Source organism: Ammospiza caudacuta, chromosome 1 (genome assembly GCF_027887145.1).
Source record: "Ammospiza caudacuta isolate bAmmCau1 chromosome 1, bAmmCau1.pri, whole genome shotgun sequence".
In the NCBI taxonomy this organism is placed as follows: Eukaryota; Metazoa; Chordata; class Aves; order Passeriformes; family Passerellidae; genus Ammospiza; species Ammospiza caudacuta.
In genome coordinates, this window is record NC_080593.1 from 29,236,348 (window position 1) to 29,259,936 (window position 23,589).

Consider the following 23,589-nt stretch of genomic DNA (forward strand, 5'->3'; position numbering starts at 1 on the left):
GCTAAAGACTATCTGGCAACAAGGCAGACATTTGGAAAGGAAACTGATGAGACAGAAGAAGTAAGATATCTGCAAAGGCTGAAAAGCTCCAAATAAAACAACCAAGTTCCAAATGCAAAACATCTCAACTGAAACAACCAGGACCTGAAATAGACCTGGCTATGAGCCCATAAAGTGAGGTGTTTTCACCACAGACTGAATATTTTCTATGATTTTCTTCCTTGTGTATCTTTCAAGTTATCCTGTAATATGGATTCTGAATGGAGTTTTTTGGAGGAGCTGAGAGTAAGTATCCATACACTCAGGAAAGGATGCAAAGGGTGTTAAAGGTTAGATTTTCTAAATATTCTTCTTTCAGCATTCTTTGCCTTCTCATTTTCTGATAAATAGTACCACAGCACATTGTCTGGAATCCTCTGTAGGAAAACAGAAAGCGAGTGGATCAAAGGAACTAGTCCGAGGCTAAGACATGCTTTTCATTTAATATTTTTAAAGATTAAAAAATATTAACTACTCCTAACCCATTATTAGATATTTTCAGTAATCCTTTCAGAACAGTCCCAATTAAAAGCCGTTTAAGACTGCTCCCTATACAAGGTATTGATCAAAGCAATAACTGGAATATGTATGGTAAAATGCCAACCAAACAGCTATACACGATTCTTATTGCACCTTGGAACGTTTTTGGTGTCAGTAGAAGCTACAAACAAGGTATGAAGTGTGACTGCAACCTTTGATATCTTACATATGCATACAACAATTATAAACAGATCATTCCAAAAATAGAGAAAGTGATAATGGCTCTTTATGAAAAACAAATCCAAATGTAAATGTTGACATAAATTTTTTTTTAAATTTTAATTCAATAACAGATTGCATTTTGATTACCTCCTCCCCATCTCAGACACCTTGCTAAATCATTGCCAGTCCCAAGAGGCAGGATAGCAACAGGAGGATGCTTAATCAAGTTCGCTTTCTCTGTGAATAAAGAAGGAAAAAAACACAACTAAGGAACAAAAATGATCTAATTGCATGGTATTATATAACTGTGTTAGGTTTTGTTTCAGTGAAAGACTTGCTTTGTATATGAAATCATGCTGCCTGCTCTGCAATGGGCATTTCACCAAGTCAGTCCGTTTTGTAGTCCCTTCTCCACTGGATATTCAACCCTTAATCCTCATTTACTCATTTATTATCATAAGGATTTTGTAATCTTAATTGACTCCTTTGTTATCATTAGGACTTTGTAAAGCATAAATATGACAAAAATTCATGAAAAATGATACTCAAGATCTTTCCAAGAGTGAATATGGTGTTCTTGCTCTAGTTCTCAGCTCTGCCATTCCCAGCTGTGAATACAGAAGAGTGATAGTTAAGGGCGTGAATAATGAGGTGAACCTTCTACTTTGTCACCTGGGTGACCAAATTTGTGTGAAACTGTGTATTCACCTGGATTTGTGTCTACACCTGAGCACCACCACCAAGAAGTCACTGGAACTAACACAAGACCTTAGATAGGTTTGCCCACCAGGAATTAAACCTCCAAAGAGAGCACTGACCTGTCTGATCAAGTCTTCAAGTAGCAATTTGCTATTTATTAAACAATGCTTTGAAATGAATGAATTTATAGCATCTTTTCAGTCTTTACTGGTATTTTTGTAGCATTGTAAGCCCAAGGATCTTTTCAAAATCCAATGAGAAAACCCTTGTCAAGAAACACAGCCTCTCTGAAAACTGGAACATATATTTCTAATATATAATTTGTCAAATTTCCCATTTAATGTGTATGAATAGCATGTCTAGTTAAAAAGTTATATTGAATTAATCAGTTATTTTGTTTATAGAATTTTGCTCAATTATCAGCAATAATCTGCAGGAGTTTATACAATGGATGTAGCAGGGAAATCAATATTTATCAATATTTTAGAAAGATTTACCATTCACATAACCATTTTAATGGAAATCTTACAGAGAATGTAATATTTAATAGAGTGATTAAAGAAAACTTTTTAAAGTTTCAAATTGATGAGAATTATTTTTTCCTTTTATTTATTTTTTATTTCTTTTCTTTTTTTAACTTTCTTTTTTCTTGCTGTGCTCTCAGCTAAAGCTCTTTGTATATCAGGAGATCAGGGAAGACCAAATTAGAAAGTGTTTAGAAACAGGTGTACCCTTACACTTTATATGCTAAAGTGCTTTTGCCCCCTAAAAAGCAGTATTGAATATATATTTTCTGCACCTATGAAAAAAGATAGTTCCTGGATTCTTGAAGTAATTTCTTAGTTCTATACCACAAAACATGGTGCAGAACATAGTATATTACTGAAAGAGAAAGTAAGTACATGACATTTTAGACCTCATGAAAAAACTGATGACACAATAAACAGCTGCAAAACTTTGTTGCTTCCAAGTTTAGGCAATGCACTTGATGTTTCTGTACATTAATTTATGACTCTGAAAGCTACTTGAGATCTACTTGCAGTAGCTTGCATTTGCAAAAGACTTTTTTCCAACCAAGATTAGAAATATTCCTTTGCTATCATTCCTTCATGACATCAAGTTTACTGTTCAGTGAACTTTTCTGGTCCCCCACAAAGCATACACTTTTAAACACTTTAGTTAAAACTTGAGTCTTTTGACCCGTTTTGATCCACTTCCTGATTTTCACTGTAACACATGCCCACTATTTTTCTCTGCAGCCTAACACCAAATAAATGATCATGTGATGTGGAAGACATCCTCCTTAATAATCTTTGAGAAGATTAAATATATTAAGTCTGTAATAACTAGACTTGTGGGCCTTCCTTATGATTTTTAAAGAGGACTTTGCAGACAACTGACTGAAAGAACTCCAAAACTGAATTACCTCTTAATACATTATCTTTATTTTGGGATAATATAGTAAAAACAAAAATTTGGTAACCAAAAAAAGCAAGTGACCTAAATTAAATTTTCTTAAAATTAGCAAATTCAGTTGGTGAATAGTCTTCAAACTGAAATTGAAATAGAGTAATTCAGATTTCTTGCTTTCAGGAAATCCAGAAATTTGTCTAGAGATTTTAAATAACTTTCGTTATTTGAGTACCCTTAAAAATAATTATGTCCCAAACTAGCACATTTAAAAAATTTAAATGAACAAGCTGTTGCTTGAAATAGCTGAATCCATGCATTGGTACATAAGGAAGACCATTAAAATTAAGTCCATGAGGCAAGCCAAAGTGTGTGAACGCTGTAGATTACCTATGCAATCCAAAATCCAGCCCACTGTTCCATCTCCACCACATGCTAGTACTCTGAACTCAGCAACATCTCGGAAAAAATTTAACCTAAAAAGAGTAAATGAAGACACCTAATTATGATCAATAAAATTGTGCATTATGTAAACATGTTATGGCTTAAGACATTTTGTTTAATAGAAAATAGCAAATGATCACTTAAAATAAAAGTCACTTATGCTTATGTATTCATTTTTTGACAGATAAAATCCAACATTATTATTAATTATTCTCAGTATTATCTGAAAAATTTCAAACAAAATTAATGATTCAAGGGTTAATATGGTACACTAACACTAGCAAAAGTTTGAACCTGATGGTTGGGCTAATCTTTGTCTGACTTCAAATCTTGTTTGCAACTATTTTCAAAAATCATTCTCTGTTCACTTAGTTGTAAATGTACTAGGTAGTCTCTCAAAACGGAAAAGTCTAAGTTGTCTAAATGTATTAGCCATAACATTTATTTGTGAAGTTCCTTCTATAAAGCTATATAAAAACTTCATACTTCTGGTAGAACACTGGTACATATTAAGCTGAACATTCAGTGGTTGGTAAAAACAATTTCGCCTCATGGTTTAATACAAAATGAGAAAGCATCAGATTGAAGATCTTCATTCCATCATCCTAAAAACTGTATTTTAAAAGTAAAATATCTTTGGCAATATTTGCCTGGCTATTTCTGCTTCCATATCCATCAAGTGAGTACCACCACCTCCTCACCCATCTCCTTCTATAACAACGTTGCATAATGTTGGAAAGTGAGGATATTTAAAACAACACTAAGGTTCAGTATTTTATATTGAAAGCATCACTTCATGACAGCTTTTGACACATGCTGAAATCAGTCCTTACACATAAACTGTCACTAGACAAAAAAGTTCTAGTAATTTTGTCATATTACTATGTATGCATGTGTATGTTCATTCACATGTATTATATTCATTAGTGTTATAGATATATTTATGGATACTCTATATCCTAGTCACCAGAACTGATATACAGTTTGCAATCTCTTAAAAAATGCAGTACTAATATATTTTAAACAAATTCCTGAATACAAATAAATATAGACAATAGCTTACAGGTGTTTAATTCCAACTGTTTCCCATACAAAATTGTAATGCTGCAGGGAGAATTAGTTTCTGTCCTTAGGAAGTTATACAATTCTTTTGGACCTCTTGATAAAATCAAGAACACATGAAAAATTACAGAGTAAAAAAGCAAGAATGGGAGAAGGAAATTAAAAACACAATGCACAAAAAAGTTATGTAATATGTAGAATAATAGATAAGACAACTTCTTGTTTTATTAGTTTTCGGCCAGAATTTCAATTTTAGCCAAGTTGCATAGAATTAAGCTCATCACATGTCCCATCCCCTGTAATTTTCTTTGCTCAGAAGAGCTCTTAAGCAATTTCAAGTTCAAATATAATGCCTGAAGGATGCCTACTTGCCCTGTATTAAAGGCTGCCTTGCCCTTCTCACCCCTTTTATGTTCTACTTCACACATCTGCAGGAGAAGTGCTGTAGGATCTCCTGTGACCCAAAATGTCACGTGCCAAATCTGACTGGGTTCACGTGGGGAACACATCTAATAAGAGTATGTGCTGAAAGATCCTCTGCTGGGAGCCCCCTCCCAGGCACTGAGATGTGCCCTGGCCCACGGGTGTGCACGTCCATCCCTGCTCGTGGCCTGGCACAGAGACAAACACCTCCTGCCACCAGCATTCCCACTGCAAGCCAATGGGTCGGCAGAGAGTCACCAGGTGTATTTACATTGCTTCCTACACTGAGAGTATTCCAGCTTAATTTAAAGTCAAATTATAGCCCAGAGGTGATGGCAGGGTACTCACTGCTATTATTTAAGCATTTCCTCACAGAAAAGAAAGTCAGGAAAGAACCAACCAACCAAAACAGCACCAAAAGCACAGGGTTGATTTTAGCATTGCTCCAGACTGGGAAAATATGGACTTAAACCTTTGTCTCTTTTTATTAACAAGCTTCTTCACCATATGGATATCAAAGATCCTTTTGTTTTGACTGTATAGCTAATCTTCATCAAAAAAGTGTAACTTTTAAAAAAGTGGGGGACTGAAAAATCTGGTGAAACCATATTGTCAAAAACATTTTCAATAAGCTGCATTTGTATTTGCCTTGGGGCTTTTTATATTCACAGACAGTGAATTTTCCAAGCAAAGTGTAGCACTAAATTCACATATCCTTTTCTTTTTATAATTTTAAATATAAAAATTATACACAAATTATATAAAAATCTATCACACAAAATACATAAAAATAATGCATGTTACAGTGTATATTTGCATGTATAAATGCAGTGTATATAAATATGCTATAGTAGATATAAATATTTATAAAATCAAATTGATTTATAAAATTAAATATAGTTATATAATTATATATGTAAATAAATCTTATTCATTGAATTAGAATGTGCAGCCTACATTAGGAGTTGGGAAGGGAACACAGTTTTCTATTTTATAAGGTTTCATTCAGACTCATTAAGTGTTACAATTGTACAGAAATAATTTGACAGATTTCTTTAGAGATCTTAGGGAGAAAGTCAGTACTGCTTACCAAGAAAATTGTACTCAATTAGTGTTTTAATATCACCTGTTAATTTTTATCTACCATTTTCACATGGTTTGAAAAGAATTAAAAAAAAACCTGCTGGAGAAGAACTTAGTAAAAGTGGTTTAAGGTGAAACTAAAAATAATCGAAGTCATTGTAAAGATTTTGTGCAATGTCAGCCTAAGTTAAAAAAACAGAATAGAAAATTTTATCCTATTTTCTTGGAAAAATTTGAAACTCAGAGTGATCACCACCAGTCTAATTTTATTTTACTTTGCCAGAAACAAGGATTCAAAGGCAGTTCCTAAGTTTCTGCTGATAAATCAGAAATTTCCAACTGAAAGAGGGCAACTGTTTCAGCTACCTATATTACTCTAATTCAGTTTTTCATAATCACCTCATCAAGTCAATAGGAATGCAGGGGATCTATTAATGAAAAAAATACCAATGCTAGAGAGCATCACTATTTGATTTTGAAGTTAATTGATTTATGTACAGGTGGCAAACACATCCACATTCTTATAGAACTGTTCAGAGAAAAATATAAAGTATTTATTTTAATCTAATTAATTTAGTTTATTAGAGTAAAACTGAAGTTTTACTCACAGTAATGAAAAGACAAATTGCAATATTTTCCATTTCCATTACCTGTACATGACTACTGCTCTTATACCCAAAATCTGTGCACTATGCAGAACTTCAGGTACTCAGCCACACAAGGCGGCATAACAGCAATGCATGAAATCATTCAGCATTCTTCACTCACAGTGGAAGCAAAATTTAAGACTGCCTACAGCCCAAAAAAATAATCCACTAGTGGATCTCAGCATAGGTCTCAGGTGCCAACACCACAGATGTCATAGAAGCAAAAATATTGTTAAACAGCTGCTTAAAATATATCTCTAAATTCAGGATTTAAGTATCATATGTGAATTCTAAGTACCACTGGTTTGTGGTGTACAAAAATAATTTTTATCATCAGATTACAACCAACCCACCATTGCTGGCTTTGCCAGTCTTTGGCAAAAATGTAATTCGTCCAAGAAAATACAGACCAGATCCAATATTTTGTTTGAAAGAAAATAACTATGCAGTTATTATCTTCTAAAAATATTCTTGGTGTATATACCTTCCTAGAATACTCTGGATATTCCAAAGTCCAACAGCAAAGAAATGCTCAAGCAATCAATTCAAATATTTAAGGAAAATAGTGTAATTTGAAAAACAGACCTACTGCTTTGTGAAGGTAAAAAAGCCCAGATGCTGTAGATTCCCAATTAAATTACAGTGTAAGCTGCAGAGATTCTGCTTTGGTGTCTTGGGCATCTTTTAAGTGGGCAGAATTTAAGATTTAGAAAGGCCGGTTGAAGCAAACTTGCAGCTAGAATTCAAAAAATAGATGCTCTCCAAATTAAATGCTTATAGAAGTTACAAAGAAATACAACTTTTGTGGATATAATTTCTATAATAGAGTATAAAAATACTATAAATTAGACATTTTAAATAATAGAACTTTAGGGAACAGAGGCCTTTTCAGAGGGACAAAGACTTTGTGAAACGCTGACCTCTCTACAGAGTCCTGCGGCTCTGTGGCTCGACTGCTATTCATCCTGCTATTATTTACCTCTCTGTGAGGTGAACAATAACTGAATTTCAGATTCTTCAAGATCATTAAATCCACAATAACAGTTGTTGTCAGAAGTAGAAGACTCCTATAGAGATGTAACAACCAAACAGGGAAACTCCTTTCATGGCAAAAAACACAGGTGCCAGGCACAAATTACACAATGCATCAGCCCAGCAATTTTCTCGTCACTGTGTTAACCGTGGCAGTCTGTAACTGTGGAGTACCTTTTATGCCTGTGTTCAGCTGCAGAGCTTACAAGGTTTTTCCAGCTCACCCATATCTCTCTACTGTCAATTAAAGAATGTCTAAACCATTAATTATTATACCCATGTTTAAAGTGTGCTGTTGCCCTTTGGCTTAGAGCTTCTTGATTTTCAGGCCTCGCAGCAGGTCTCCATTGCTGGAAAGGAATCAGTGCAAGAGTCGCTGCCATGAGGTTTATTTGCATCATGTACATCTTTTCATACAGACTGTGTATATCACGCGTTTTGACATAAACTGCTCCAAAAACCCTAGCTCAGACAGGAAAAGAAGCTGCAAGAAATGTCATTGCTGCTGTTCCACCCCATCTATTATGAAAGTAGGCAACACGTGTACTTCAGTAATTGTACATTGAGGTTGTGATACTAAAATTTGTTGTCATTTGCTCAAAATATTTTTCTGTTGTCCTGCTGTATGTCAGCATTTTATATAGAAAAATATAGAATAAATGGTATTAAGAAAGGTGGGGCTTTTTTGAGGTTTTAGGGGGTTGTGTTTTGGTTTGGGGGTGTTTTTGTTGTTATTTTGAAGTTCTTTTTTCCAAAACATTTCTCTGCAAGAACATGGTTATCCCACTCAAGAGGCAGAAGAACAGACATAGCAATTGAGTTGCTGACCATTAAAAAAATCCCAAACCAATTTCAGCACCCTTAAGATTTGCAATTTTCTTAGTCTCCTAGTTCTTTTTTCCCTCTCTCTGCCCATTGAAAAGGGAATACATAGATTTTTTAGAAATTTATGTACTCCCTCTAAAAATTAACTGGAAATAAAAATTCATGTCAGCCACAGATGTTTGGAACACAAGTTACAAAACTTGTGAATGTTATCTTCTTGCTTGATGATGGCAACCCATGAGAAAAATACCATCAGAAATTAAAAAGATTAATTTATGGGTTAAAGCAAACAGGTTGGCTCTAACAAAAAAAAAATAAAAAGCAAATTCTTAGCTAATACTGCAGATATTCTCTAGGTTAAGTCAACATGGCTGAAAATAGTAATAAAAGGGGAAAAAAACTACATCTCAAAATAGGCTCAACTAAAGTGTACCACAGTAATCATAAATGCTTTAAAATAAATATATATTATGCTTATCCCTTTCTACTAAATAACTTACAGGGATGAAGAAATACATTTCTGCTTTTCTCTGCACTGTACAGTACCCAAATCTGTTCCATTTTGACCTAAATTTAACATGTATTATGAGAAAATTAAATAAACACAGAATTTGGATTGACAATCCAGTATAACTGGCATTATAGAGATGGATGAATGAGTGGACAGATGGATGAATGGGCAGGTTTTATTAGGCAACTCAGCCCTCACAGAAAACAAGTACTGCTAAGTGAAACACCAGAGTTTATTCAACTTCTCACTTAAGGGCCAAATTATATGCAGCCTACAAAGTATTGCCAGGGGCAAGAAGTGATGGCAGGAGACAAACTGGAAATTTAGGATTATTCATTTCAGTGAAACGAATTTAAGATATACCAAAACAAGCAGCTCCTGTTTGAAAATTAATTAGAATTTTCTTCAAAGTGATTCTGAGCTAAAACTACTTCGATTTCTAATAGAAAGTGGAATTGAAAACATTTTCTGAAAAACACTGTCCTGGTTCAAAAGACAAATGTTTAAATTGCTTCAGTGCTCGGTTTCAGCTTGAACTTAACACTGCCCTCCTGTGCCTCTGCCTTAAAATGCATTTTCCTTCACAGCAAGATCCATGAAAACTAAGTCAGTTAGGCACAGAAATGCAGCCAGAATTATTTTTTAATTTCGAAGAAAGATGACTATGAACAAAAATATTTCATTTTTTGTTGTTTTTTTTTTTTTAATTCATCCTCCCAATTTCTAGCACGGCCTTTCTATTACACTGTATGTAAAACAATATTAGTTACCACTTTTGTCTCAGTTAATTCTTGTAGTCTACTTATTCTTTGAACTAAGAGTACTTACATTTTTCATACATGCTAAGAACAGTATAAAAACAAATTTCATTCGAGTACTAAAAACAGCACTAGCATTCAGATACAAGACACATGCATGAAAGAAATCATGCATGTCACTATCTCCAATTTTTGGGCTGGTTTTGCACCATTCAGCAGGTTAACATTAACTATACTGCCGTGCACGATATCTTAACTTCTGAAAGCATTGAGCCTAATATGCTTTCCACTTTCATCAATGCTGCTTTTCACTTTCATCAATGTTACATACATGTAAAGGTCTAAACAAATAAAAAATGCAAGGATTTAAAAAAAAAAAAGTATTCAAACAACAGTGTAAACTTAATGTCAGTGAACATATGCCTCCTTCTGCAACTCTTTTTCACGGATGTAAAATTTCATGTATCAGTGACAAAAGTAAATAGCACCCATTACATACAAAGTAACACACAGAGTAGATATTTAGTGCTGCTCTATCTAATTTTCTTCTACCAAAGCACCCACTACTTAAAAAGGAGACAATATCAGGTGGCAAAGGTTGGTGTTTGATACACTGTAATTCTCCCATCCTCATAGGAATGCAAATTAAGGAGAATCACGGAGGAAGCACACGAAGCAAGGGACTGCAGTGCCAGCTGGTGCAGAGAGCACTTTGGTCCACATTACAAGTCACTGCCAGCACAATCCAGCCTGGCCAGTCATTTTCCAGCCACTATATTTCCAAGATCATGTAACTGATAAGAAGCAGGCAGTCACCAATACATTCCAGACACCCATGCATGTGCACGTGTGTGTTTATGTAAGTAAAGGAAATGGATGTCTTGCTGGTCAGTCTTCGAGGCTGCTGACATCTGCAACACAAGTAAACCCCAGAACTCAAGCTGCTGAAATGGCAGTTAAAGATGGAATCAGAATTAAGTTTATCCCACAGGTCCTATAGAATAGTACATGGTTTTCAGCAACACATCTGAGACATAGCTTTACTTGTAGAGGTAAACAAATAATACTTATATATTTCTGCAGCCATTCAGAGAACTGCAGTGTTGATACATTCCGAACATGCTATATGTACTTCAGTCTGTTCATTTGATTATACAGTATTTTATTAAATGAGTTCCTGGTAATAATATTAACTGTAGACTTACCCTGGCATAGGTCCATTTCCAGAAAGACTATAAACTTGACGAGGATTTAAAAGGTACTGAAATTTTCTATAAATTCTAAGGATGTAAAAGAGACAAGGAGAAAATATTTACTTACATGTTTGGAATTTTTAAAAAATCTTTCATATAAAAGAATTAAATAAATTAGAGCATACTACAATTATTTGAACTGCAGGATCTCATTTATACAAAAAATCAAATACTTGAACACAGCAATTATAATTCTTACATAGAGTGTATTGTGGGGTATAAAGTTGAGACAGAAGTACTAAAAGCTATTTACATTCCAAATGCTGTGTGTAGACAGAAACAAAATACGATAAAAAGCTATAATTACACAACAAAAGGTGAATCAAAAAAGCATTTTGGAAAGCACATTGATTTGTATTAAAGTAACTCCATGGCAAAGGAGAGATTTCTTCCTGAATTTTATTGCAAGCACAGAGCTACACATTTATTTAATTGCAAAAGCTAATTGGCTTTGCCACCCACCAAAAATGTCCACATAGACTGGAAAACATTCTGATAAAGAAAACCTGTGTTCGACTACATTTCCTCAGGATTACATTTGAATGAGAAGAAAATGAAAAAGATTTGAAGCATTGTTTTACTAAATTACACTTATTTTTAAACTACCTGAATAATAGGAAGCAATTTATTGATACAGCATGACAAGCATTGCCCTGTCCCTCATGGGACCCCATTTGCTGTCCTACACTGAGCAATTATTTCTTCTAAAGTGTAAATTTAGAAATTTGAGTTTACTTGCCCTAAAAGTATGGCAGAGATCTTCATTACAAACATTAGAAATGTAATTTCCTAAATTGACTGGAATGCAGTAGTGATTCTTTTCTCACACAGAACCAAGAAAGCACAAAAAAGAGTTGGAGCTCACAATAAATAAATATACACCTGAGGATGTATGGCAATAGTTTAAATTATAAACCCCTGTTTCTTCGTTTTAATTTTAATGTTTCTGTCCTTAAGCTAATTAATATTTTAATGTTTTCAAGAAAGCATTTATTTTTTCATTGAAATATTGCTTCTTTTCTTTATAATCTCTTACATGAAATAGAAACATAATAAGACCTGAATTCTAGGTTAAAATGTCCATGTATTCAAATACAGCACAATAAAACTATCTAGACACAATCTATGTGCACATTAGGGATTTCTTTCTTATTTTTTTTCTTAATAGAAATGCATAATTTATGAGGGTAGCTGGAAAGTAAGTTTGTAAAAAATACTGAATACAAACAAATTCATAATTATCTGTAAAACTGCCCAATTGTAGTATTTTCTTAACTTCTAAATTATTTAGTGATGTCAGTTTCATCAAGCATTGTATTCAAGCACACTGACACAATATATTCCTGCTGCTATTCCTGACAGAAAAAGTCAGTATGAAATTACTAGTTTCATTCCACAAGTATGCACACATCATTGTTGATGGCTTTGATGATGATCAAATTAGACATTTGACAATGGATTTACAAGACAATATACATATTCCCATTTCACAAATGTAAAAAGGAGTTTTCTATTTAGTATGTGTGATTTGCTTCTCAGAGATGTGTAGAATTTGATCTGGTCAAAGGTGATGCTAATTTCATTTGTGTAGCTGACCATAAGAACTTAATGAACAGTATTTTTATGAAGTCCCAAAGGTCTAAGAGTTATTTTTCTAAATCTTGGTGCTACAAAACAGACTAGCCATTACCTACACTCACAGTGCTGTTCTCAGGTATAAAAGCCTTCTTAATAAAAAGGAGGTCTGGTTTTTCTGCTTAGAACCCAGAAGTCCAACTGCAATAATAAAGAGATTATGCTGAATTGTACTTGACTCAGTGCATACCATTCATGGCTACCAGCTGAACATCAATACCTGCTAATCACTCCATGACTCACTGCAAATGACACATCAAGCTTTAAGTTATTAAACACATTTATGTATTCTAGTCTAAAATTCATAAATTGATGGCTCATTTCTATTCACACATTCTCAAAAAAAAAAAATTAGAAACTGTTTATAAATGTTTCCCTCACACTGAGCTGTACACAGACCTAACAGGGTGACAGAGGGAAGCCAAAGAAAAGTGACAGTAACTCAACCTTCCAGTTTTACATCTACAGTACCAAACAGTGACACTGACTTGGCTCTGAATGCCTTGCTTCCACATGTGGGGAAGGAACTGGATGTGGTTTCCTTGTGACTGGAGATTTGTGCTGACAAGGCCATGAGGTGGTGTGGTGGGAAATGCCCCAAAAGACATTTTTGGGATGAAATGCAATTTCATGAACAAAGCCAGTTTATGAAATTACCACTTGTCAACAAACAGCTGTGTTTCAGTAACTACTTTTGGGGTTATTCTGTGATCTGGAAACTAAAAAGGTTCAATTTAAAACAGAAATCCACAGAGAAGTTTCTTCATTGTAATTTTTCTTGATATTTAAATCATGCCCATGATCTCATATGAACCTCAAAATGCTTGCTATAATAACTGAGGGAGAAAATTATCTCAGGAGTGGCCAAAGGAGCTGGCATCATCTTTAATCAGCTCAGCTGCTGAAGAAAATACTTCTGAGTGCACCTTCAGCTGAGTTAGATTAAGCTGTCTTCTGGAGAAGAGAGAAAATAAATGGCCAAAACTATCTGGCAATTCAAAACTGGCAATAAAGTTGACTACACTGTGGAAAAAAAGCTGGCCATGGCAATGCCTTCTGCCACAACTGGGGATGCATCTTCAGTTCTCCAGGGGCTATTAAAGATGTGGTTAATATGGGCTTCATTTAACCCTGATGTCAGACTAGGAAGAAGCCAAGGACTCCTCTCCAAAATAAAAAAAAAAAATGCTAGTTATCCTCTCTTCCAGACATACTGTATTTGAAAAAGAAAATTTGAAATTGCTTTAAAGTTTTGTCTCAATGCTAAATGAAAGCTCGGAAAAGCAGATTAGTCGTAGGGGAGGAGGGAAGAACTACTATGAACCCAAGTCATTTGAAAACAGCAAAGGTTAAAAATATCATCAACCTGTATTGCACAGACACTGACCGTGGAGTCAGCAGGAAACGTGAGTGTACGGAAGCTGATCTCCAGTGCATCCAACAGCACATTTGTCAAGGAAACAATTGTGTACACTCACCCTCTGGTCAGGCAAATAAACTGGAAAATGGGGAAGTGGAAATCAAAGTAATGAGTATGGCAAAACAACAGCATGATTTAGAAGGACTCTTATGTGAGAAACATTATCCTTAACAACAGCCTTCAGAAGCACTACATGCTCGTATATTCTTTCTGTTGAAAGAAACTATTTTGTGAATGGTGTACTACATACATACATTTTATTCACAGATTACTGAAAATTGTTGCCTTGATTAGTCAGATCATAAATGCAGACATTCCAAACCGATAGCCCTAGAATGAAATGGATGTTCTGCCTTTTTTTATTTGATAAAATTAACTGTACCTTGCCATTTCCTGCACAACCACTGAAAATGTGTTATGGTGTGATACAGCCTGAGAAATTCACTTGCCTGGGTTTGATAAACTCCTATTCAGTCTCATGCTAAGTTAAAATCCATTTCTAGTATAGGAAAGCCTTAAATTAATCAACTTTAATTCTATTTTTCTACTTTCTCCTTAATAAAAATTGACTTCTATTTTTATTCTATTATAAACATATGTATTGTCTATTAAAAAATAATTCAAGTCCAAATAACAGCAAATACACTGGAGTGTCACATGATGGGCCATTATTAACCTCCTAATTGAGAAGAAAATATAATGGGGCTACTGTCATAATTCTTTATTTTGCAATTATATCTGAAAGTCATAGCACTGGTCCTTAAAACAGAAACCAATTCAGAAAAAATACATTTATCACTACACATTCTGAAAAACTGAATTTCTAACATAATGAAAGTTTCAAAATGTATTGATAAGATATATTTGCAGAGTTTTTTGTGTTCTGAATTTATTTTTTTTTGTGTTCTGAATGCACTTTTTCTACATATCTGTTTGTTTCCCACCACCCCTCTGTTTTAACATTTAAAAACTAAAACTAAACAACCAAACATCTTTCACCTTTAAATGATCCTCAGTTTTACATTTGAGAGATTTGAGAAAAATTACAAAATAGAAGAGGAAATGACCATGTACTACTGGGGGTGTGCATTTATTCAACTGTTTTTCAGCTGTATGCATAAACTCTCTCCAAGAATAACACAACAAAATGAGCTGGGTTACCACACTGTAAGGCATGAAATCTTGTATGGGGAACTGTGGGAATGCAGGAGACTTGACAATCTGCAATAATCTTTCCACGTTCAATGAAAGTCAATTAGAAATCTTGTCTTCATTCACTGTGACCTCTCAAATACAGAGAATCCTAAGTAAAGACTGAGACATAATTTTCAGTAGAAGATTTTCTTAATCTGAATGAATCAAGATAATGAAACTCTGTTCTATAAAAATGAAGAAATGAAGGTTGTGGGTTTGCTTTGCCTTTTTTTTTTTTTTTTCCGTCACTGCTGGGGAAAACCTTCCTTTTGTTACAGACATCCTCTAGTTCCACCCTTTCAGCACCTGACCAGATTAAAAAGTTGCAATAATCAAAAATCCTGACTTGAATGCCATTTACTTTAAAGTTGGACTCGATGATTCTTGTGGGTCCCTTCCAACTGTGATGAAATCTGTCAATCACCACAACCTTGTATTTTGCAAAGTAATTTATGTCTTCAAATGTTCTGTGATTTTACTTTCCACAAAATATAATTTTACTGCCACAAAATTGGAGGGTAGGGAATATATGGCAATTTCTTTCTGGTTACTGACTGTAAAGCAGACAGATAAAACCCAGGAAAACAAAAAAATTCAAAAACATTTCTCCTGAGAATGTTTTCATCACTTAGATTGAATATTCAAACTAAAAGGCACTCCTAGCATCCTTATTTTATACTTCTGCTTCTGGCATTGATATGAAACATTGACACCTCAAAAATGGACTGAAAAGCTCTTCTCAACAAATAGTCCATATGTGGACTTTCTTCAACCTTTTTGAATATGGCTTTAGATCTAATTGTGAGATATTATCTCCTAATGGTGAATGACCTGAGACATGTTTATATAACTAGGCAGTTGACCTTTTGATGTGCTTCTCTTGAAAGAGATATATTGAGTGCAACCTTGACACATTAGTATGTAATTTAAACATTTTGTGTTATGGTATCAAAGCCAATCTAAGAGGTTCTTACAATTCACTATACTCAGCTGCTGGTGCTTGCCCTCATGCTATACACTTTATTGTGTAATGACACTTGTGGATAATGGTGCTAGTGAATGAAGTGTGTATAGGGCATCCATTTTTAAAATTCAAATAATTCCTGTGATCTGTTTGGCCCCAGTAACAGTTTCATTGACATAAACTGAGAAGTGTTAGACTGTAATACATGAAGGGGAATAGGAGCTTGAGATGGGTATCAGATTTTAAACTTGCATTTACCCTGGAGAATATCTAACATTAAATGACATCCCTGCTGCATTAAGCCCATTCAAATACTAACACTTGAGACCAATTATGAGCTGGGAACTGAAAGCTGTGAAACAGCATTTCATTAAATTGTTTCTAGGCTATAACTAACTGTGTAAGTGTAGCTCTCTAACCTGCCTCTCACCTACATAACTGCAGACTGGATCACTGATCTACTCACTTCATATTGGTATTAGAAAAAGTCAAGCTGAGTGCTAGTGCAGATTACCTTCCACCAGACCCCTGACTGCACAGCAGACCAGGGCTGCCTCACACAAAAACTCAGGATGGCCCACACTGGTTTGTTCAAATTGCGAAGGCATGTTTTTGAAACTGCTTAGAACTAAACTTTAACATCATTACCTGCCTTTGACACATCTAGCTGATATCCAGGTATACCAATCCAGGGATTACATCATCAGCTCTCAAGTGATAGCCAGTTCTCTCAGAGGCCTCCAAATACTGTTTTGGTTAATGCTCCTTAGTTTTAAGAATTACCCTAACAACTGCTCTGCAGGATTTTGTCCCCTCTGACAGCTTACTTTTAGGGGCACAGGAAGATATGATCTAAGGGAGACAGGGTGGAGAAGGCAGGGAAAGCTGACCCATGGAGTTTACTTGCTTGGTTCCAGGCTTTAGAATCACACTACATCCCTCCTTTTTTTTGCTTCTCACTACCCATATCACCAGTATCCAAAGGTATCACCTTCAGCTGGATCCTGGCCAAAAGAACATAATCTTCTTCAAGACGTGAAGTTACAGCCCTGCCATGGTGAACTAGGCTATAAAAATTTAGGGATTTGTGGGACGGTCAAAAATGACCACACTGTTAGCACATGGAATCCTGAAACATGCTCTGAAAAGTCTGTTTAGGAGGCAACTAATTCAGCATTCCTGCCTGAGTAAGAGGAGAATGCTCCTTACTACTTTATCAGGCCTCTGATACATTAAAACTTAAACTAATAAACTCAGACATTTTAATTTAAATCAATGTAATTACTGACATATGTAAAATTAATATGTCTTTAATTTCTGTGATTGGACTCTAATAATTCAACTGGATTTTTAGAATGCTTCCTATTTACAGAAATCAAAAGGTTTCTTTGAAGGAAATCTTATGAAGAAGCTTGAGAGCCTCTACTACTAAGTCTATAAAAAGCAAATCATACATTAAAAAATGGAATACTGCTTCTAATTTAAACTACTGACCTGCCTGTATAACCATTACACAGATTAAAAGAAAACTGTTAAGCACTTTAAAATTTTAATACAAGATATGGCAACTCACATCTTCACGCAAATCACACAAACCCATGCACTGAATATAGCTACTTTTTTTGATTGGAAACAATACTATCCTATAGAACTAACTCTTGTTTTTAACTGGAGAATTTATAGGTACAGAGATATAGGATGTTCAACTGTGAGGAATAACAACATAAAATGTTGGATTTTTTCCACATAGACAAACTTCTAAAATTAATTTTAAAACATTTCACAGACCAGAATCAAGAAAGAAAGAAGAAAAAAAAAAAAAGAAAAAGAAAAAAACCCTTACCTTTCTCCTTGTTTCCCACCACTTTTAGGATTGACAAAAACTAAAAGTGGATGAGTGCCTGGAACTGGAGTGATCTAAAAGAAGGGAATAACACAGCCACTCATTAATGCTGTGTGTTGCATTCATTTTTTCCTATAGTAGACAGAAAACAAAAAGCTTAATGCAAACTCTATGTTATGCTATGTAATCCAGCTGGAAGCAATACCATAATTTGCAATAATCCTCACTTCATTAATTTGCCAGAAATTGCAAGTGACTTCTTTTTTAATGCTGTCTGTTTAACAGCTGTGTTGCCATTTTAACCAATAATGCCACTGAGATATTGAGGTATATACACACATAACCTATTTCTCTATATATAGATATACACTTGTTAGTGTACATAGATATACATACATCCATCAGTAGAGAAGAAAACTTTAAGTGCAAATAATGCATTAATTACTCTGACAGTAATTTCCTTTAAAGAAAGGAAAAGAAAAAAGCTTAACCTGTATTTTGGAGTGAGAAATGACACTATATTATATACTATGAAGGTCAACTATAGCTATAGTGGAAAATTGAACTTAACAGATTTTTTTTTAATTATGGCAATGAATATCTACAATATTTGATATATTATGAAATCACACACTTTTTAAAACGTGGCAACCATAACATTAAGGAATGCCTTTAAACAGCTGAGAAAGCAGAAAAACTTAAAGTAGAGGAGAAACTGTAAGGAAGAAAGGCATGTCTGACTAAAAGAATGCTGATGAGAAGCAAGGAAACAATGACTTCTAAGAAGGAAACAATGACTTCTAGCATTATTTTGTTTTACATTCTTTTGTGTATGGACAGTTTTACACATTTATATTAATATTTAGCTTTACAGACTAACACCATCCTTCTAAGTAATAGGGTTAGTCTGTATTTCCAGATACTCTGAGATGTGTGTGTTCATTGCCTTTACTCCAAAGACTTGAACATAAAAAAATTACATCAGATGATCTCTAATACAGGTCTTAAACCATGAAGCTGCATTGTTCATATTTAGAAGCATCATTTTAGACTTATATAAATTCCAAAATGTTTGAAAGTATATTTAAAGTTCAAAGTCAACATCTCCAAAGTCATACACTAACAACTTCAGAGATGAAGCTTGGACCATCTGCATTTCAAAATGATATATTGAAAGGCCTTGCTTGAAGTCCTTATTCATAATTCCTGAAATAAAACAATTTGAAAATTTCATAAAGTGTAATTTAAGGCAGAACCCGAGAAACATCATAGCTAAGGAGTTTTCCAGACATACTAGAGATATAGGCATATAATCCTACAAGGCATCCAAAAGCACTTTTGTTTCAGTAGGAAATGTTAGGCAGTAGTGTGTCAACTCTTAACATGATTTCAAAAAAAAAAAGAATCAAATCTGTTCCAATACATACAAAAATAATGGAAAAGTCCACAAATTCAGTGGTATTAAGCTTATCATGAAACCAACTCAGTATCACCTGGCACAGTAAAGTGCTGTGTGTTGAAACATACATCAAATTGCAGAATACAGTGAAGTTTGTCATATATTTAATTTTTACCTACTGTTTTAATCAATTTGAGTTATTTAGCCAATTCCCATGGTGTTTATTCCGGTGAACTAAGTGTAAACCAATGGTGCCCATTGTGACAGAGATGGAATACCTACTGAAATCCCTTAGGACGCAGGTTAATTAATGAGACTCATCCTAAGGTTATACATGATCTATTACTTCCTCTAATTAGAAATAATAATCCTGATCATTATGCTGGTTAGCTAGAAAGAAGCAAGATGAATGTGCTTAACTATGATTAATTGTCTTTAAGTTGTGCAGACCTCCACTGCCACTAAGTTATCCGCTCCCTCTGTCTGATGGAAGGAAGGTTTGGGCTTGATCTTTTTCTCAACATAAAGCTAAGTGATGGAACTTTCTATTTTAAACCTTTTCTTTCAAGACTCAATGAGATTATTTCAAGTAGAAGTGTTTGGCTCATCCAAAAAAAAAAAAAAATCTAATAACTAGTCTGTATCCCACTTGGTTCCAAAATAAATTTTAATTAAATTTTTACAGCTTTTCCAAATTACTTTTCCAGATAACATACGGTATTTTTATATAATGAAATGCAACTAAAGATTTAGACTAAATTAGTGAACATTTTTAAGCCCTAATCTAGCAGGACTTAAAGGCAATCTTCATGATGGTATAGTACAAGTAACTTAAAGTAAAAAGAAAAAACAAAAAGAAAAAAGTGGTGGAGAACTTATATATAGTTTCTCCTATATTGAAAACAGAGGTCTAACAGCAGTAGTATCAAGATCTTTGCTTTTTTACCTTGTATCTTTAATCATAAACAAATGCAATTAATAATTAATACTGATTAAGTTCTCTGAAATAAAACCCTTGCTCACTGAAGATTTTGTTAAAATGAGACCATGCCAGCAGATCAGAGTATTAGAAACAGAGTAGCTTGCAAGATATGGGAGAATTAGCATAGTACACTTTGATCAGATACAGAATGTTTTCTCCAGACCATCTTTGGGCAAAATACTAACATTAATTGCCAGTTTTATTTATAGCATCTTACGTATTTATGAGAAGAGCTGGAAAATTATACAATCTGTGAGGAAAAAAAGCCCTAACATTCTCATTGATCCCATCCTTTCAGTAGGATAGCCCTAAAGGTCCACTCAGGCTTCACAATAATTACATTCACAAGAGGTTATCATTTTTAATGCCAATCAAAAATTAAATATTTTATGCTAAGATGGATTCCTGCCACTCAAAACCAATTAAATCCATCTGTGAAAAACAAAGACCACAGTATAATCAGCAAATTAGGGCCACAACTGCAGAATTATTTCTAACGTTATCACCATGGTACCATGTCATGGAGACATTACAAATGTGTCATTACAGTTGCTCAAAAAACACCTCAAATCTATTCAATAATAATGCTATCATCTTTGTCCCCACTCTCTTTTTCTCAATCTCTAGCAGTCATAAAGAAAAGCAAGGATGAAATGAAGGCTTTTGACTCATCTTGGAAAGACAAGAGAGAACACAAGTTTTGGAACACACTAAAAAAGGGGAAATCTTATGACCTGAATGCAGAACATATAATAATTTAAAGTTTTGTGTTGAAGAGCCAATGGTGCTAAAAGCTGCTGTTTTGAGTAGACCAAGTACTATATTCTTGGCACAGTATCACATGAGTGGGAAATAGAGACAAAAAATAGCAGAAAATAAACTATGAGCATAAGTAATCTAATGCTCAGAGTGAACACAAAATTCATAATGATACACGGTGCTGCAACCAAAAGGAGATGCCAAAGATGCTCCTCTAGAATACTCTGTCTCACTGGAATTGCAAAGTTAGAAAATACTGTGTGTTTTCTCTAGCACAAACTTATTCATCACACTGTGACTGATTAGACACAACTTGAGCTTTCTTTCAATTAAGACTCCAGCATTTTTTGCTTCATGTTTTGTCACAGATGATCTGGACAGCAATGAAGCCTGTTGAAAATGATAAGTTCAGGAAGAGATTCTTGAAAGCAAAGGAAAATGACTGCTCTAATATCAACTATACCATCAATGGAGCATCCAAGTAACTGGATAGGTTTTAGGTTTTTCAGGTTTTGTTTGGACTTTTTTCCCTTCTTTGGGTTGTCATAACAAGAATGTTTGACTAACCTAAAACACAAAACAATACAATAAACCTCCCTATCCTGACACAACAAGATGAAATAATTATGAGGCATAAAGTAATTGATAAATGGTAATGGAATCTTTTTACTGAAGCCCAACTGCAACATATCAAAAGATAGAGAGAACAGATAACTATGCATATTAAATGATTATCACATTGTTATCATGATGATAATTTAACTCCTGAGGACATAAAGCAGCATATGGACATTGATTTCACTCAAAACTACTCATATCTCAAGGGAAACAAGTCAGCAGTTCAGGCATGCCTGTAAGTTACCACCCTTAAATAACACTAGCTCATCACACACATGAGTTTTTCTTTCAACCAGAAAAACTTCCATTTTTATTACAGATATTGCTAGTAATGAAAATTGATTCTCACCACTGTTAATGTTGATATGCCAAATACCCTACTTAGAAAAACCTGGATAAATAACACCCTTGAAGTTTACTCCATCCATTAATTAACAGGTCCAAATTAGAACAGTTAACAATTATCAGGACAGACTTAGATTAATAATGTAAATTTACACAACATTGCATGATACATAAAAAGATACCAAAATAAACTATTTGCCCCATGACAGAAGTGTTTTAGAGTTAGTCTTCCCTCCCCCTTATTGTCTTAGGAAATCCTAACAATCACATGAAAAGCAGATGTGTATCACCGGATTCCTGAACCTCTTGACTTTTAGTCATATAAAAGTGAAACATTAGAAGAGTGAATGCATATTTCACTTTAAACATATTTCACTCTTCATACCTAAAATTATCTGCTTAATATTAAAATAACAATAATCACACCTGAAGGCCTTGTCCGTCTACGGTGACAGAATTTGCTCTTTGCATTTTGTTCCGTTCTCCCAGTTTGTTCATTTGCTGGGTGCAGCTCTTTTCTTTTTTCACTGTTGATTGTCTTTCCTTGAAAAGAGAAAAAGGAACATTTTAACACATTATATAATGCTATACAACAGTAACTCAGACTGTACCTCCACAAAGTTGTTTTTTTGACTAGCAAGTAATGTCAGACTCTGCTTTAATGAAAATGAGATCTCAATCAAGTTAATACACAATGTCTGGCCACTTCACATAACATCTATCTATGTGCCTGGACATTCCATAATGACTAGGCAATAGATGGATGAAAAGTGTGCAGTCACAACACAAATTAATGCAATGATGTGAAAAGATAATCTGACATTACCAGGGTGCCATTCTGAAACTTGAAAGCCAATCATACAATATACTTGATTGTTTAATAAGCATATTGATAAGAGATCAGTAATTTTTCAAAATTTTATGCTGACTGCTAGCAAAGGTTGGATGCTTCAGAGTGCTTTACCACTTTGGCAAAATATACCCATTCTAAATAAACCATAATCAATTAGCTGAGTAGCTTTGTACAAAACATATTTTGTATCAGGAGGAAACCAGAATCTACATCAGATTCTAAGCTGTTGGCAACTTTTGATGCTGATACACAGCACAGTGAGATGGTTATTTGAAAGGGAAAAACTCAGTATTATATTGTTGCAATTGTATTTTCAACTGTTATCAGGCCATTTCAGATAACTCTGCATGGAAAAAAGTATTCTCATTTTTTGTATCTCATTTATTCTATTTATGAACTGCACCCAGCATGTCCTTTTGGGTTGTCCAAAAAATGCACCATAAATTAAGACAGCAGATATTTATCAAACAGAATCAGAGTCTCCAATGCCAACTACACCCCAGCCGCTTTCCGCACTTCACAAGTACAAGGAGGCTTTAAACTAGCCACGGGAATGGGCTGGCACAAAGCCGCTGCACTAGAAAAGGAGCATGAAGGACATTGCTGCACCCCCTGCAACTCCATCCAGTACCAAGTTCATTAAATGCTACCATTTACATTTCATACCAGGCCAAACCCATCTCTGTGCT

The 23,589-nt window shown here is 34.4% G+C and overlaps 1 protein-coding gene across 4 annotated transcripts in view; it reads right to left on the reverse strand.

The window, feature by feature from the left end:
- Nucleotides 1-23,589, reverse strand: part of DGKB (diacylglycerol kinase beta) — a 329,155-nt gene that overhangs the window by 191,523 nt on the left and 114,043 nt on the right. For all 4 annotated transcript variants that reach the window (XM_058820489.1, XM_058820474.1, XM_058820483.1 and 1 more), the window contains 5 exons: nt 22,474-22,590; nt 17,945-18,018; nt 10,841-10,915; nt 3,241-3,326; nt 889-978 (listed from right to left, as the gene is read on the reverse strand). In XM_058820489.1, coding sequence (XP_058676472.1) covers nt 889-978; nt 3,241-3,326; nt 10,841-10,915; nt 17,945-18,018; nt 22,474-22,590 — 442 coding nt within the window. The remainder of the gene's footprint in view (nt 1-888; nt 979-3,240; nt 3,327-10,840; nt 10,916-17,944; nt 18,019-22,473; nt 22,591-23,589) is intronic.